Genomic DNA, 16,673 nt, shown 5'->3' with positions numbered 1-16,673 from the left:
TCCCTTAGATAATGCTGTGTGTGTACTAGATCATCTTTTTTTCAAAGACTCCTCTGTCAACTATCAGGTAGAAAGCTGAACTCCTTGGGCCAAAAGGATACAATAAAACTCACAAGTAGTACTGCCCAGAGATGCTTACAAAAAGGAATGTGGTAATAATAAAAGGTCTTGTCCAGCTAGGCACGTTACGGCAAATTTCATCAGATCTTAAGGCAACAATAGGTACAGCACGCAACAGGGACACAGGAACTTCCAGGCAATCAGTAGAATTATAGGGCAAATGCACAGAAAAGGGGAAGCTAATTACAAATAAGAAAACATCTGTGCTTGTGAGATACCACATCAGGGAACCAGCAAAGACAATTATAAAAAAAAAAAATTGTTTGAACAAAAAGAAAAAAAAGCAGCACGATTCAGATGAAAGGCAGCAATTAGAAGAAACTTTACTTTTGCTTAAAAAAGGATTTATGAAAAAACAGAAGATGGCAGACAAGTTAAAACGTAGCCGTAAGTTGCAACCAAAGCAAGAAGCCGTAACTCGTTAAATATAAATGCTGGGAATTTTTCAAATATAAGGACTGTTCTGAAAGTAATGCCTCCTATTTTATTTTGTTGACTCATGATGTCAGAGGCAGATGTTGGTGGTATGGCAGTAGAAATTAATCTTCCTGCCAATATCCCATTACATTTTGTTGCTGTGTGACAGATGGCAGCAGAGGTGCAGTGTGACCAAATGGCATCTGACATGAAGTGTAGATGAAGCAAAAGTGTGTCAATGAACTCCACTGTGAGGAAAAAAATGGCACCCACTGACATTCATCAATGCTTGCAGAATGCTTATGAAGATCAAACAGTGGATGAGAGCACAGTGAGTGGTACATCCTCCCCCCTACTCTCTCCTGATCAGGCCTCACCAGGAGTACTGTATCCAGTTCAGGGCTCCCCAGTACAAAAAAGACAAGGATGTCCTGGAGATAGTACAGCAGAGGGCCACAAAGATGATAAAGGGGCTGGAACATCTTCCTTGAGAGAAAAGGCTGAGCAAACTGGGTGTGTTTAGCCTTGAGAAAAGATGACCCAGAGGGGATCTTATTAATGTTTATAAATAAGTGTGGGAGACAAAGGGACATGGCCAATCTCTTTTCAGTGATCTGTGAGGACAAGACAAGGGGAAACAGCCATAAACTGGAGCATATTCCACACGAATATGTGACAGAACTCTTCACAATGAGCTTGACAGAGCATTGGAACAGGCTGCCCAGGGAGGCTGTGGAGTCTCCTTCTCTGGAGATATTGAAGACCCATCTGGTCGTCTACCTGTGTGGCCTGCTGTAAGGAGCCTGCTTTGGCAGGGGGGTTGGACTCAATCTCTAAGGGTCTCTTCCAACCCTTACAGTTCTGTGATTTCTGCTGGGGAGATGGCAGGTCACTTACACTGGCAGGCTCCTGTTCATTGCTGGTGAAAATTCACAGCAAACAATAGTGACTATGTTGAAGAAACTGAGAATTCGCTTTATCAAATAGTGTCATTGTGCTCTGTGAATCTGTTTTAGTTTCCATAGACAAAAATAGGAGGCAACATTTCAGAGCAACCTCAAAAGGAGGAAGATTGAGAAAGATCAGGCTACTCAAACTCCACGGTAGGCAAAGAAAGGCCTGACTGACTGGCATCCCACAACCAACACCAGATTTAAATACTATCCCCTAAATAATGCACCCCAAAAATATTGAAGGAGCCTTTCCAAAGAGGAAGAACAAGCTTGTGAGAGAACAAATCCCAAACAAAAGCAGAGAACATCTCAGGCTCAGCCAAACTGGAAGGAAGAAGAAAAGTTATAGCTGAGTGCACCTCCTTACAGGAGGAGCAGTATTTTGACCAGACTCAATGCTATTAGTACAAAAAATTGCTACTACTGTTAATGCCTGCATGGGTTCCCGCTGTCAAACATGCTTTGCCCTTCTCAAGTTTGATTGCATCTTCTCTTGCTCATCTGTTGGCAGTGTAGAAAAGCCTTCGGACTTCCAGAAAATGCGAAATGAACCATAACAGTATGTATGTGTACATTCAAACTTCCAGCATTACAAATATCAAAAGCAAAGTAGAGAAAGAAACAACTTTTGTTCACAATAAATTCTGTTGTAGGATCAACCAAAGCCAGATAATTTGGAGCTCAAGGGGCTCTTGAGCTCAGAAGCTAAATCACAAGCTGCGTAGGGCTAAGAGTTTAACACAAAAGCATTTTGATTTCAACTCAGTATTGAAGAAGCTAAAGCTGCTTTTGAAACCAAAGAAAAACACAGTCAGAGACGTTACCTGTACAAGCTGAGGCCTAGAATGCAGAAAATGCAGACATATGCATTCATATTTATATTCAATTAAAAAGTTTGGGAAATTAGCTCCTGAAAAATAGCAGGAATAAGTGCTTTCAGAATAACAACCTAGATTGGTTAACTTCTGGTCATAATATGCACAGCAATGAGATGATCATGGTCCATGAAAAAGAAACCCATGAGATCATACTCAAATAGGTGGTGGTATATGGCAGCAGCAAAGATGAACGATACAGATTGGGTGGGAGTGCATGTGTGTCTTTTGAATGCATCTTCAAAAGGACAATTCTTGTTGTCCTGGTTGAGAAGGAATACAGTGAAGACATGTACCTGCTCAGGCTCCACAGCAATTAAAAAATGGCATTTCCCTTTGTCATTAGTAGGCTGTTTAAGGGCTATACAAATGGCACTGCCCTTGAATCTAAAGCACAAGAGGACAGTTACACTATTTTTAACTGGTCTACAATAATCCACAGCATCCAAGAATCAGCATCTTGGTTTACTCCCACCTGTATTGTAAATACAGAACTTGGATATCCAAACATGCATTTTCCTTCCATATCAACAAAGAACAAACAGCTCTTTCTTCACCTCAAAACAAGCCATAATCACTATCTTCTGTTCTAACAGTGCCCCTTTTAGGCACCACTTCTCACTGTTACCCCAAATGCCTACTCTTCAGAAGCGAGAGGGAAAAACAAAAGGAAGAGGAAAATAACCTCTCTGTATAATCATAGAAGGGAAGGCTTTCCATATGCAGTTTGTTGTAAGCTTCCATAGCCTTTCAAAATTTCTCCTTATACCACACAATTTCTATCATCTTCTGATTGGAATAGAGTTCATAATGAAGGCTTTGTAACTGCGTTCTTTACCCAAAGCCTGAAGACATCACTTTATATTGGACCAGCCAATCTTAATATAAACTACAGAAGTCTCTGAGGCTACTGCAACTCAAAGATAGCTTGATTCACGCCGATCCTTTTTCTTTTATGAGAAAGGTTCTTTGTATACAACAGATAGGGAATTGTTGCATTATAGTATAGGGTCAGCATCCTTAAAGAAACTCACAAAGTTGTGTTCTGCTTATAAACCAGAGAATTACCAGTTACTGTCTACAAATTGGCTTTTGGTTGGAAACTGTAACTTCTCTTCTGAATTTTAACAAGAGATTAAGATTTTACAAGTTCTTTCAAAAGTAGTACAAAACTTCTTAAATCCTTCAAGAGTTATTAATAGCCATAAGGGTTCTCTGCAAATACTAAAAAGAACATCTGCTGACTAGTGGAAGATTCACTGCAAGGACACAAAATGAACGTAACATTTTTTGAACTGTTAAATGTGAGGGTAATGAAAAACAGCAGAAGAGAACTAAGGTCAGTGCATTCAATATTAGTTTTATCCTACTCTATAGTTAAGTGTTCTCAGTGTCCTCACATCAATACAATGCAAGCAACTAATTGAACTTGAATGCTAGTGTTCTATTTCTAAAATAGAAGCAGTTTTCCTATGTGTTACTATTTGGCTACAAGGCTAACAACGAGTACATCGAACTATGCTTAACTTCAATTAAAAAAGCCAGAGCTGAAAAAGGAACCTCAATAGCAGAAGATTCAGTTATATTAACTTTCATACAATTCAACTGTACCTTCCACTACAAAGGACTTAAATACCCACAGCAGCAAAATAATAGGCTTGTTATATGAAAGCATGTTAAAAAAATAAAACAACTACTATAGTTACTGCTATATTTGGGAGTCCCTGCCTTCCCCATACAGGAAAATTAAATAACTGCTACATAGTTTGTATGCACTACTGTGGAATACAAGCTGCTTTGCAAGCAGACATATACACTAACGATTTATTACATATTAAAAGATACTTACTCTGCCATTACACGTCTGACGTTACTGGCATATAACACTGGATTTTTTCTTTCTTCTTCTGAAGGAATATACACAGGAAGAAACTGCATACAGAAAACTGAATTATACCAAGAATGCTTAACATTTTAGATAATCTGTATTACAGCACTGTGATGAGAAATGTGTACAGTTTGTTTCTATTTACACAATCATATTAGTAAAATAACTATAAAAGAGTAAAAAAAGGAACATTAAAATGCTTAGAGATGCATCATATTCCAGAGATTCATTTCTTTCTTACTTCACAGAACCCAAATAGAGTTTTATCTTCCTTTAATTCAGTGGGAACAGGAAGTTTTAAAAATCATTAGAAAGTATTTGCATTTTCTCATGTTAGCCTCTTACATTCAAATTAATATTCCTTTTCCGTTCAGCTCTTTGCAGATAACCAAGAAACATCTGCTATGTGAACTTCGTTCTGTAGCTTAAATGTTGAGAACCCAAATTCTCAGGATATCAGCTATTTACTTTTCTCATTGCATATTTTGTAATCATATATCATTGTTCAATGTACAACTCAGAAACATTTTCATCTTCTGTTATCAGAGGTTTTGAAAGTTTCTCCTCCAAACTGGACACTGGATATATTAGTACTCAACTAATAGAAAAACAATAAGTAAATGAAGATGGTCACAGAAAATCAGAGTGAAACTGCTCAACACCAGTGATGTAAGGGGAAGTTTTCAGAATGGGACGATCTGTGTTAAAAGTAGCTCCAGCATGTGCCTATGAATCTAAGTGTTTATTAATTATGACATAAACTCCAATATCGCTGCCTATCTCACCTACAAAAAACCCTCAGAATATTCCAGTTCCATGGAGCAATTAGTTTCTCCAGATATGAGGAAAAAGAAGGGATCATTCCAATTCCTCCATACCCTGCATCAAGGCAATGCTTTGGTAGCGCAGTCCTGTGAGAGAATTTGTACTATGAACAAAATGTTCATAGTTATGTGGAAAGCTTCTGAAATAAAAAACAACTGCAATAAGCATAGCTATATTTGATATACCAATCTATGAGCAGTACAAACTGGAGTTGTGATCCAGGAATTGCGTATTGGTCTTTAAAAAAATAGAAGTACTGGAATAAATATGAATTTTGTCATTTAAGTAAATCACTCTCAATAACTGACATTAGTTATGGTCAGCAGTACCCAAAATGCTGCCTTTAGATGCTTATCTGCTTCTTAGACATGTTCAAAGATAAACAAATCCTGAATTTATTTGGGATTTTCCTACAGTTTTCTCTTTATGTACCACTGCAAATGAAAACATACTACTTCTATCCTCTAGATCTACTGATACATATATGAGTCTGATGCAATATGATATACAGAAAGACAAAGCATGTGAAGCTAAGAAAGACAGAAAGACTGCTCCTTTAAATTCTAAGTCCAACTCTATTCATTTTACTTGGAGTTGTAAATTGCTATTCATCCAAACACATTGTAATTCATCTAAACACAGAACAAGTTTGAATATGAAGCAGTTTCAGAGATGTTCTACATGCCTGTGCCTAGACAGAAACAGCATAAACATTTTGGCATCAGTAACAAAACTAACAGAAGACTTGTCAGCTGCTGCAGACTGGGATGGATATGCCAATGTCGGAGCCAATAGGCCAGGAAAACAAACTAACACAAGCCAAAGTAAACTATATGTGCTGACAATCACATAATCTCTTGAAGAAAAAAAAAAAAAAGTATGTGATTGTTGTGGGGTGCAAAATATGCCTAGCTTCTTATAAAATCTACGTAGATATTTGCTTCCAAATAAGCATGCTGGATGTATTTTACATGTAACTTGACATACCACAACATTCATTTTGTACAGAGAAGTGCAGATCAGGAAACCTCAGTACTTGGTTACTTGGCAACAAGGCCTTAGTAGCTATTATTTAATAATAAATGCACTGAAATTGTATTGTCTTGGTGTACACCTCCATGAATTACTGGAGATTCAGCAGTAATTCTAGTATCGACGTTAGCTTGTATTTGCCAGTGTTGATGGAACAAAGTAGGAAGAAAAGCCAAATAACTTTGGAGACAAGGAAAAACCATGACTGTGGTCACAGAACAACTCATTGTTCCATTACATTCCTCAATCTGCAGCACTTCCTTTACAAAACCAGATTCAACATGTAGCTCATGAAGTACTCTGCCTCACACTTGCAAACAGCCTTCCAAAAAACTCTGTTCCTTCATCCTTATTTTATCCATATTTTGCTATTAAAGAGCAGAACTTGTCCTTGTGCAAGTTCTGTCAGTTACAGAACTCGGGGACTGCTGGCACCTGCTATCTCAAAAAAAAAAAAAAAAAAAAAAAAAAAAAAAAAAAAAAAAGAAATTCAAGAAAGCTCTGCAGTGTTCACTTGTGTGAAAGGACTCAATTTTCTTGCCTAGGGCAGAAAATCACGTTCCTGAGATAAAATAAAAGCCTGCTGATCAGCTGGCTTGTCCTATATTTTCATTAAGGCAGTAGCTCCCTATTATAACTTACTAAAAGACAAAATATTATTCTTAAGCTACACATCTGAAAGTAGTGTAAGTAATATAAATTTTTACACAGGGTAAGTGATCTTAGCAATGGAATTTCTCAAATAATAAGATTACTTGAGAAATCTGATATAAGTCAAACAGGGTAAAAAGTGTTATAGTCAGTTATAATAGGAAAGAGAATCCAGCTGTCAAGCCATTACAAGAGAAAACTGTTATTCACAGAAGACTCTTTAAACATAATCAGAAATATACCAACTCATTTTAAATAAAGGGAAGAAATAGTGGCCTAAGCTAAAGGGAAAACTATAGTGCATTATTCAATTTTAGGTTACATTTTCAGATACAGATACCATTACAAAAGTGGTATTTTAACTTTTTTTTTTTTTTAATACTCTAAACCAACCATGTTAGAAAAGTTTGAATGCAAACTTCTACTGCAGATTGAAGTACAATATGATGCTGAGTAACAAGTCGGTGTTTTTTCTTTTTTTTTTTCTTTTTTATTTATTTATTTTTTTTAATACTGACCTCAATTTCCACAGAATTGTGAAACTGACACAAAGTAAGCCACAGAATTTCTAACCTAAAAGGGAAAAAAAGGAAAAGGACAGAGAAAAAGTTTAAACATAGTGAAAGTGTAGTACATTACGCTCCAGAGCCTTCAAATAACATTCTTGCTTCTTTATGTTCAGATATAAAATTAACAGATAAGTTCTTAGAGTATTTCAAGACATTACATTTTGTAAGATGGAACAAAAGCATTTTATATTGAAATTACATCTTATAAAAAACTTAAAAGCACAGAAACAATGCATTAAGTACCAATCTACACAATAATATAAATTATGTATGCGTAATAAAAAAAGAAAGCTAGGCTCTTTCAGAAAGATGTTGCATTCAGCAGGATTTATTACGATCATTGTATTTTTATCTTCATATTTGTCTATAATCAAATGATGTCTCAAAAAAAAAAAAAAATTTGTTAATGAAATGCAGTAGATGTGTTTCAATAGCCTAAGACACAAGATATCGCTCTCCAAGGTTGAGTTGATTCCAGCAGGATTCAAATACAGGAAAGGATTTAGTGAACCTAGGTTAAGGAGCAGCATCACTTGGCACATTTTATACAGTATCTGGGTAGCTGACAGTAGTCAATCATTAAGCTAGGAGGACTGATCAAAATCCTCTTTGGCAGACAAAGTGCACTTTATATATTACTAAAAGTACTACTCATTTTGCTATACACTTATTCAAGATTGTAACATGTTTTTTGCCTTAGTGTTAGAGTTGTTTAGGCTGGACAAGAAAAGGCTCTTGGGAGACCTCCTTGTGGCCATTCAATATGCTGGGCAGGTTGTCAAGGCTTTCAGCAACCTGATCTAGTGAAAGGTGCCCATGGCAGAGGGGTTGGACTAGATGATCTCTAAGGTCCTTTCCAACCTACTTTATCATTCTGTGATTCTAATCTTAAATTATAAACATGAATTTAAAAGTTGATATAAGCTATATCTAACTCAAGACTGAAAGAAAATTTAAGTTGCGTGTCACTGTCAAACTGCCTTTGTTTTCATGGAGGAGGCAAGTTAATCTGCTTTGAATAACATCAAACTACTGAAAACATGACTTTCTAAAATGTACAATTTCCAGGAAACATTTTCAGTTACTTTTATGGATTACATCAACTTTGAATATCCTGCCAATTTTTTGTAAACTGAACTCTCCTGAAAAAAGCAACGTTTCCAGATTAAGTTTTGGCTAATACTACAACAGAGGACAGCAGACATTTGCTTAAGAAAGTGAAGAACACAGCAGCCTTCACAGTATTTTTTTGCTACGACATCAGAAATACAGTTTAAGTCACTCAAGAGAATTAATCCTAATTAAGTAAAGCTGTAGTTTGAAATTGACTGAATGAACTTGAATAACTTCACAAGCTGCTTTAGAATTTTATTTAAGATTCATTTAATTCAACTTTGTTAATAGAGTTCAACATTTTAGAATGAGGGTACTGTACATGCTACAGTGATTTGAGGCAACACATTTACATGTTCCTTCCTTCTCTTCTTCCTACATGTTCCCGACTCCTCAGATAAGACACTAAGCTGGAAGGTTATTTATGTTTCTCCACTGATTGAGCTAATTTGCTAGATGGCCCACACTGCAAATGTGAGGGAAGAGGTAGGAATTGACAAGCAAAGACAAGAAATGTCTGCATGCAGTAAATATGCTGCCATACTTGCCTACTTTAGACATACTGTGGATTCATTTACTTTCAATGTAAAGATTCAACTGAACATTAAACCTTTGAAGTGATAGATGATTTCCTCAAGGTCTCCAAATCTGTGTGTCTTTAATTAGACTTGGTTTAACCCATTTAAAGGTGCAAAACTGATTGAAAAAAAAAAATACCAAATTGAGTCTTGTCTAGTCCCAATGGCTTCCTCATTATTATTAAAGTTGTAGGATCTCATATAAGACATTCAAAACAATAGTTCCAAAGAAGATGGTTAACGGCAAACTACTAATCATAAAATCAAATTCCCCTTAATTTAAGGTTGAAAATTTCTGGTTTTGATTCCAACTTTTTTTTTTTTTTTTTTTTTAAATGAACTCTAATGTGAAAAGAGTGTCTGTATGTATGTATACACGTTTTTAAAAGACGACAAACTCCTCCCTTGTATATCTTACATTAATTTGCTAAGGAACTTCTAAAATAACATTTTGTTTTAAATAAGTCAAAGTTACAATCAGTCAAGACAGCAAAAATGGTATTTCCACATTCTGTAAATGGGATGACTGCCTTCACAGGACTAGACCAATTTCAAATAAAAGCCATACAGAGAATTCAAACTGATCCACAGACAATAAAATATGCAAAGCAGAACAAAAAAATGAAATAAACCTCCTAAACTATCCTGCAAACTATCAGAAACTTAGCATCAGAAGTCCATCATTTATAACTGGATTCTTCTAACTGAATATTACCATACCTATGGAATATTTATATAAAAGACAAAATCCCACACGACAATGCACCATCCAGCAATTACTACTTGACTATATATTCCTACAAATCACGTAAATAAAGCCAAATTAAGGAAAGCAATAATTATTCAAGCAATAAAATATAACCACTTACGCTCCTGGACCTTGCCATGTCCATGTAATCGTGTCCTAAGAAAAGGAAGCACAGCAGTTAATTATTGCACTTTAAACTTGTGACATTATGGATAGTTTAGCTGATGACATATGACTGAGATTTTCATGGAAAATTCAATACTCTCTTTCTAACAGTTCTTAGTCCCAATAAGAGTAAGCCAGCAATGCCAAGAATCAACCGCTCTTACGAAGCTAGGAAATACTCAGTAACTCAAGTCTTAAACACATAAAAATCTGTATTTATAAAACATCTAAGGATCCAGTGATTCATCAAAAGCTTCTAATATTGGAAAATAAAGTTATGGTAACAAAAGCTGGTTTTACTTGAGATACTTACTCCATGTGCTTTTTCCTGACCAATCTAGCAGGATAGGCTGTTCCTTAAATGTCCCAACATAGTAGCTGGATCTCCCAGCAACAGGTATGAACTCTATGGTACTTCCAAAGTGTTTGGGACCTGTACAGATGTCTGAAGGAAAGTCTTCTCAACTAAGAAGAATTACTAGGACAAGTAAGACCTTATGTCTTACCTCAAAAGAGCATTTTTCCCACTTTTCTCAGTAAGGGCATGCATCACAGAATCACAGAATGTCAGAGATTGGAAGGGACCTCAAAAGATCATTTAATACAATTCCCCTGCCAGAGCAGGAACACCTAGATTAGGCATACATTATGGAACACATCCAAGCAGGATTTGAATGTCTCCAGGGAAGGAGAACCCACAACCACTCCGGGCAGCCTGTTCTAGTTTGTTACCCTCACCATGAAGAAGGTTCTTCCTAGTAGTTATGTGGAACCTCCTATGTTCCAGCTTGAAGCACCCATTGCCCATTGTCCTATCATTGGATGTCAATGCAAAGAGCCTGGCTCCATCTTCTTCACACTCACCCTTTACATATTTATAAACAGTAGCGAGGTCACCCCTCAGTCTCCTCCAAGCTAAAGAGACCCAGCTCCCTCAGTCTTTCCTCTTAAAGGAGATGCTCCACTCCCTTGTCTTTGTGGCTCTGCACTGGACTCTCTCATGCAGTTCTCTGTCCTTCTTGAACTGAGGGGCCCAGAACTGGACACATTGCTCCAGATGCAGTCTCACCAGGGCAGAGTAGAGGAGGAGGAGAACCTCTCTCAACCTACTAACCACACCCCTTCTAATACACCCCAGGATGCCATTGGCCTTCTTGGCCACAAGGGCACAGTGCTGGCTCACGGTCATTCTGATGCCCACTGGGAATATATGTCTGTCTGATCCAAGAACTAAAAGCTACAAGACATCTAAACTCATCAATCTGCTGTCAAGAAAGACCAGAAGCATTTTTAGCTGGCTGAGACAACAAGTTCACAACTCCAAATCCCAAAGCCCTGTGGGAATGTTTTTTGGAATGCAGAACTATAACCACGCTCAAAAGTGAACAAGTACAGGGTGATGTCTAACCTTTGAGTTCCAACCTTTTTGCTACTCAGAAATTACTGCCAACTACCACTGGCATCTAGCTTTTTTACTGCATTAAGAAGGTCTTGAAAGAAATAAAGATTATACCTTCATGGTATAACCCAAAACAAAACATCTAAACAAAAACAAAATATGGGTGTAAAACCCTAACAGGGCAAAGAACGGTGAAAGAAATTAACAAGATGCAAGTAATAGAAGAAAACAGAGAGCTGGAAAGGAGTACTGACAAGTAAGTAGATTACAGTAGAGATCACAGTAATATTAACTAAGATTAAGAAGTATCATATGAAAAAAAAACTGCAATGCCTGGAGACATGATTTTCAGGCAAAAGCCTGAAAACAAGTTTCAAGTTATTGTTCCGATTAACTGGGGGGATAAAAAGTACAAGTCACTAAAAGAAAGTTAAGAGGACTCAGGAAATTCAGTTTCACAAAAGAGAAGGAAAAAATATTTTTTATCAACCTAAGAAAAAAACGTTCTAGTTTAGTTCTGTACTACCACACAAACATATTTTGAAGAGTTTAGGTGATTGTATGTGCCATGATCTTGAAAAAGAAAGTTAAACCCTTTTTAATCACAATTTTAAGCAAAAAAATCCATCTCAAGTGAAAGCAGCACTGAGAAATGCAACAGCCTGGAATAACATCGATATTTCATGAAAGAAAAGACAAATTCTTGGTAGCCCTTTAGTAATTATAAAAATCAAACAAGATATGAAAAAGTGTTCCATCTTCAGCAATTAGCACAAATGCATGAAAGCAGACTTCTCCATGCAGTGATCTTGTTTAACAGAGAAACTATAGACATAAAAACTCCACAAAATCCTTCTGGCATTTTTGATATTTCTGATATTACTGCAATCAAGCACTTTATGGACTCATTTTTTTCCCCCCACAAAGTTTCCATTTGTAAACTCAGACCACTGGAGTATAGAGGGTTGATGTTCTCTCTCATCAGATACTAGATTTACCATGTGGAACACCACACTACATATGCTTAAAAAATCCTTTACTGTGAGTGGTGAGACACTGGAACAGGTTGCCCAGAGATGCCCTCTCCCTGGAAGCAATCAAAGCCAAGGATGGGATGGGACTTTGAGCAACCTAGTCTAGAGGGAGATGTCCCTGACTATAGGTGGGCTGGAACTACATGATCTTAAAGGTCCCTTCCAACCCAAACCATTCTATGATTTTATGATGATTCTAAGTCAGCTCCCTAAACTACAGCAATGCAGAGGAATATAAAACAAGATAAAAACACAAGCCCCTATGAGTTTGTTCAGGCAAAAGATCACTAGAATTTTTTTCAGAATCCAGCCACTGACAAATTTGAAGTCCCATATTTAATCAACAATGTTGTGAGAAATTACCAATGTGAATGCCACAGTAGACAGGCATGCTTTTTCTCACTGACAGTGTTAAGATGAAGCAGGAATAAGAAGTAAATGCTCAGTACTGGAAAAGTGAATCATGTTCTTCACGAAAGAGAACTGCTTTACAGTAGGCTCCTGCCTACAATATTTTAATGATAAAAAGAATAAGTCAAAGACTAGAAGTGGTATTTTCCATATCTGGCTTACATATTTTTAATATTTATCACAGCTACCAGTTTATTCTGGTACTCACTCATGCACTACACTGGCACAGTACACACTTCAATAACACTGAAAGTACATTTTGAAACTTTTCTATTTATATAATTGATCCTTTGAATTAAGTGGAAAAATATCCTTCACATTATTTATATTTGATATAAGAAAATACTGAGAATTATATCAGGCAGCAACTATAAAATTCAGCATTGTAGCAGAATGAGAATGAGCATGTTAAATTACACCCACACAGCCCTGGTACAGTGATGCTGCAGAGATGATGTCAAACCTTACATCAAATAGCACAGTTAACTTCAGAGGAAGCTTGGACATCAAAATATATTTAAAATGGCTCTGATATTTAGAAAAGCAGATAGCCCCCCATAATTACCAGCACTCCGACAGAAAATTCAAAAAAAGGAAGAGCTACATTCACAATGAAGGGAATTAGTGTAAAAATGAATTGCAAAAAGACTGCGTTGATAAGGATGAGAATAACACAGTATTTACTTTACTTAAAATACAGTTAATAGTGTACATGAACTATTAACTAATGGGCTAGGAAAACAGAAGTAAGCTTAAAATTAAGCCTTAATTTTAAGCCTTAATTTCTTTCTGATCTTACATCAAGAGGAGCAACAGACTAAAATACTATTATTCCTAAATAAACAATGGCAAAGAACCAGAGACATCATCTGCTGCAAACAGTCACAAGGCCTTACAAAGATGTTGAAGGGCAACCTTGACAGAAAATAATCTATTTCTAGTTGGCATAAATTCATAATTCTTTTGCTATAAGAGAACTGATTTTCTTTCCCCCCCCACCACATTTCAGTCTCTTCCAGTACTTTACCTAGTTCTTGAATGCACAGAGTAGAAGGAAATAAGCACGTAAGAGTACACAAACCAGCGACATTCACCCACAGCTCTGATCTACAAAAGCCTCCCCAGTCTGTCAGGTGCACTCAATTCCAAGACTGTTCTCATCCCTATTTTGAGAAATCTGAGCTCTGAAGGCAGAACAGAACAGCTAGTTCAAGCTAAAAGCAGCAGAGAAAAACTGCATGCAATGCCTAACTACAGTTCACTGGCTAAGAAAAGATTTTAATGATAAACTCCTTTGTAAACATATAATTACAATATGCAGTTGTCAGACAAGATGACAAAGAAGCCAGAGACAATTAAAATTTGCTAGAAATGCAGCGCTAGCCCACAAAACAAAGTATTCTCTCCCTACTCCATTCTTCTTTCCTGCTACTCAACTCTTAACTGCATCCTAGTCAGAAATCTCATCTTCATATACCATGAAATCATCCTCTTCCTTTCCCTCCTCATTCAAACTTGCTACGACTCTTCTGCAGATCCCAAGCAAATCTGAATTTAAATAGTGACAGTAATTATCCTCTTGCCTCAATTCTCAATGGAAGAGATCTTAGGAGGTTAAATTACTCAGCAAGGCACCAAAAACTCAGCAGTGCTTTACAGTAATTACAAGTAGTAAGAACAAGTAAAGCTGCACACACATACAGGCCACCTCTGTTGGCTATCTATATGAATATTTATAGGTTTAAGACATTTTACAACAACATTAAAAATTAGGAATGAGCTCAGAAAATTCACACTGATCTATTTTATTATAACAAGTTTACAGTTAATAGAGCATTAGGAACATTTAATATTCATTTACAAACACTGCATATTATGTACTACAGACAATAAGGACATTTTAGTACAATAATATATTTTTGAAGATACTTGCTAATTAATGTCTGATAGCCTTGTATGGTTTGATATTGTTATAAACAATATAAAATAGGAGTAAAAAGTATATTAAGTATGATGTAAGGCATATACCTTACATTTGAAATTGATAGAAAATTTTAAAACTATGGAGAAAATCTTTTTCCTGGAAATAATTATGTAATGAAATGTCATGGACAGCTTGCTACAATGCACTTTACCCCACCTGAGCATAATAGGCTACTGTATTTGTCACAGCACCCTAACAAAGTTCACTTGGAAGCATCACCTAATTAGCTAAGGTATGAAGAACGATCTGATTCTTGCAGTAGGACAAGAAAGTATCTACAAGAATGGTGAACTGAAAAAAAAAAAAGAATCCTTCTTGATCTTGAAGGTAGATCACAAGAGCTTTATCTTTCTTTGCCCTTACTTCACAAACATTTGTAACAACTGTTAAATTTAGATATTGTAATTAACACTTCACATTTTACCTTAACCTGATTTTATACTGAAAGGCTATTTCAAACACTCTAGCATCTAGCACTCTTCAACCAAATGCAAAGTAAATGTGAAGCACAGACAAGGAGCCACCTTATAAAAATGCCACAAACAATTTATAAAAAGATCCCTAACTTATTTTTTCTATTATCATTTAGCTAGTTGTATTAATTTGTATCTAACATCTCCACAGGCAGAAGGTGCAGAAACATCTTCCAACAATCAATGAAGAAAACACTCTAGCATACAGAGCAATAACAGAAAATACAACAAAGATGCTAGACAAAAAATGATTTACGTCTTGTCAAATATACAATACTTTTTGCAACATCCTAAATAACATTTAAAGCACTCATTTAATGGAGCAACCTAATTAAAGAAAAAGCATGTAAATTTTCAGTTATTTACACTGCTAGAGGCCTACAGAATGTATACTTAGCAAATAGGCATCCATAAATATTTTCCAAATTAATAAACCTAATTGTCTGACCTAAAAAGTTACAGAAGTATCTGTGAATTCAGAAGAAAAAGCACTAGATTTCCAATTACACTGCAAGCTGAACTTACCAGTTTGTTTGGGTAACGTAAAACCACTGGCTGTACAGGAACTCCAGGAATAAATGCTCCTAGAAGGTACATATGACACAATTAATTTATAGCAGATTTAGGTACAGTAGACTTTTTTGCAGTAAAGAAAGGATTACATGATTAATAGTCAGATAGATATGCATAGGAATTAGCTGATAGAGAAAAAATAAGGTAAAGTAGGCTCAAAGTAATTTTTAAAAAGCACTGCAGAGTGATATCCATGTTTTCAAAAGATAGTAGTTAAAATGTTTGCTTGTATTTTCTACATTATCCTCCATTTACATAAATTGTCATGCCACAATTCAAAGCCTGGTACCAAACTTGATAAATGAAATAAACATAGGTACAGAAGAAATAGTTAAGTCAGAACAATTCCCATGATCAACAGCATCTTCTGGTGAAGAACCTGAGCTTTCTAATGTAAAAAGCTATCTACACTTAGCTGAGCAACACCCATTTAAAGCAAGTGCATCATTTACGAAATAATAACAGGATAAGTTTATTTTTTCCTCACCTTAGTTCACCTCAGAGAGGCCTGTTTGTTTATTGTACAATGTAATAGAATATACTGAATTAGAGCTACTGTACGGAAGTGCCGCTTCATGTTAACAACACTGTTCTTTTTCTTGTGAATACAGTTTGATTTTAAGAGATATCTCTAGTTCTGGTCTAGTATTACACGTGGAGGTTGGTAGCCCTGCCTGTGACAGGGGAATGGACGTTCACGATCCTTGAGACCCCCTCCAACCCAGGCCATTCCGTGATTCAAATAATGTTTTGCATGCAATGTACTAAATGCTGTCTAATATTCCAATTAAAATGGAGAACAGAATGATGTTCTGTACTGTACTGATCGTGTACTGTATGCTTCACATTTCATTTATTTTTCACA

The 16,673-nt window shown here is 36.1% G+C and overlaps 1 protein-coding gene across 1 annotated transcript in view; it reads right to left on the bottom strand.

The window, feature by feature from the left end:
- The window catches only part of LPCAT1 (lysophosphatidylcholine acyltransferase 1), a 59,247-nt gene that overhangs the window by 24,565 nt on the left and 18,009 nt on the right, over positions 1-16,673 (bottom strand). Inside the window, exons 6-9 of the mRNA XM_048940476.1 lie at positions 15,761-15,819; positions 9,891-9,925; positions 7,280-7,334; positions 4,215-4,297 (exon numbers count right to left, since the gene is read on the bottom strand). Coding sequence (XP_048796433.1) covers positions 4,215-4,297; positions 7,280-7,334; positions 9,891-9,925; positions 15,761-15,819 — 232 coding nt within the window. The remainder of the gene's footprint in view (positions 1-4,214; positions 4,298-7,279; positions 7,335-9,890; positions 9,926-15,760; positions 15,820-16,673) is intronic.

The sequence above is a fragment of the Lagopus muta genome, chromosome 3 (assembly GCF_023343835.1).
Source record: "Lagopus muta isolate bLagMut1 chromosome 3, bLagMut1 primary, whole genome shotgun sequence".
Classification (NCBI taxonomy): Eukaryota; Metazoa; Chordata; class Aves; order Galliformes; family Phasianidae; genus Lagopus; species Lagopus muta.
The sequence above is the reverse complement of the archived record's forward strand: the minus strand, read 5'-3'. Positions and strand labels throughout refer to the sequence as shown.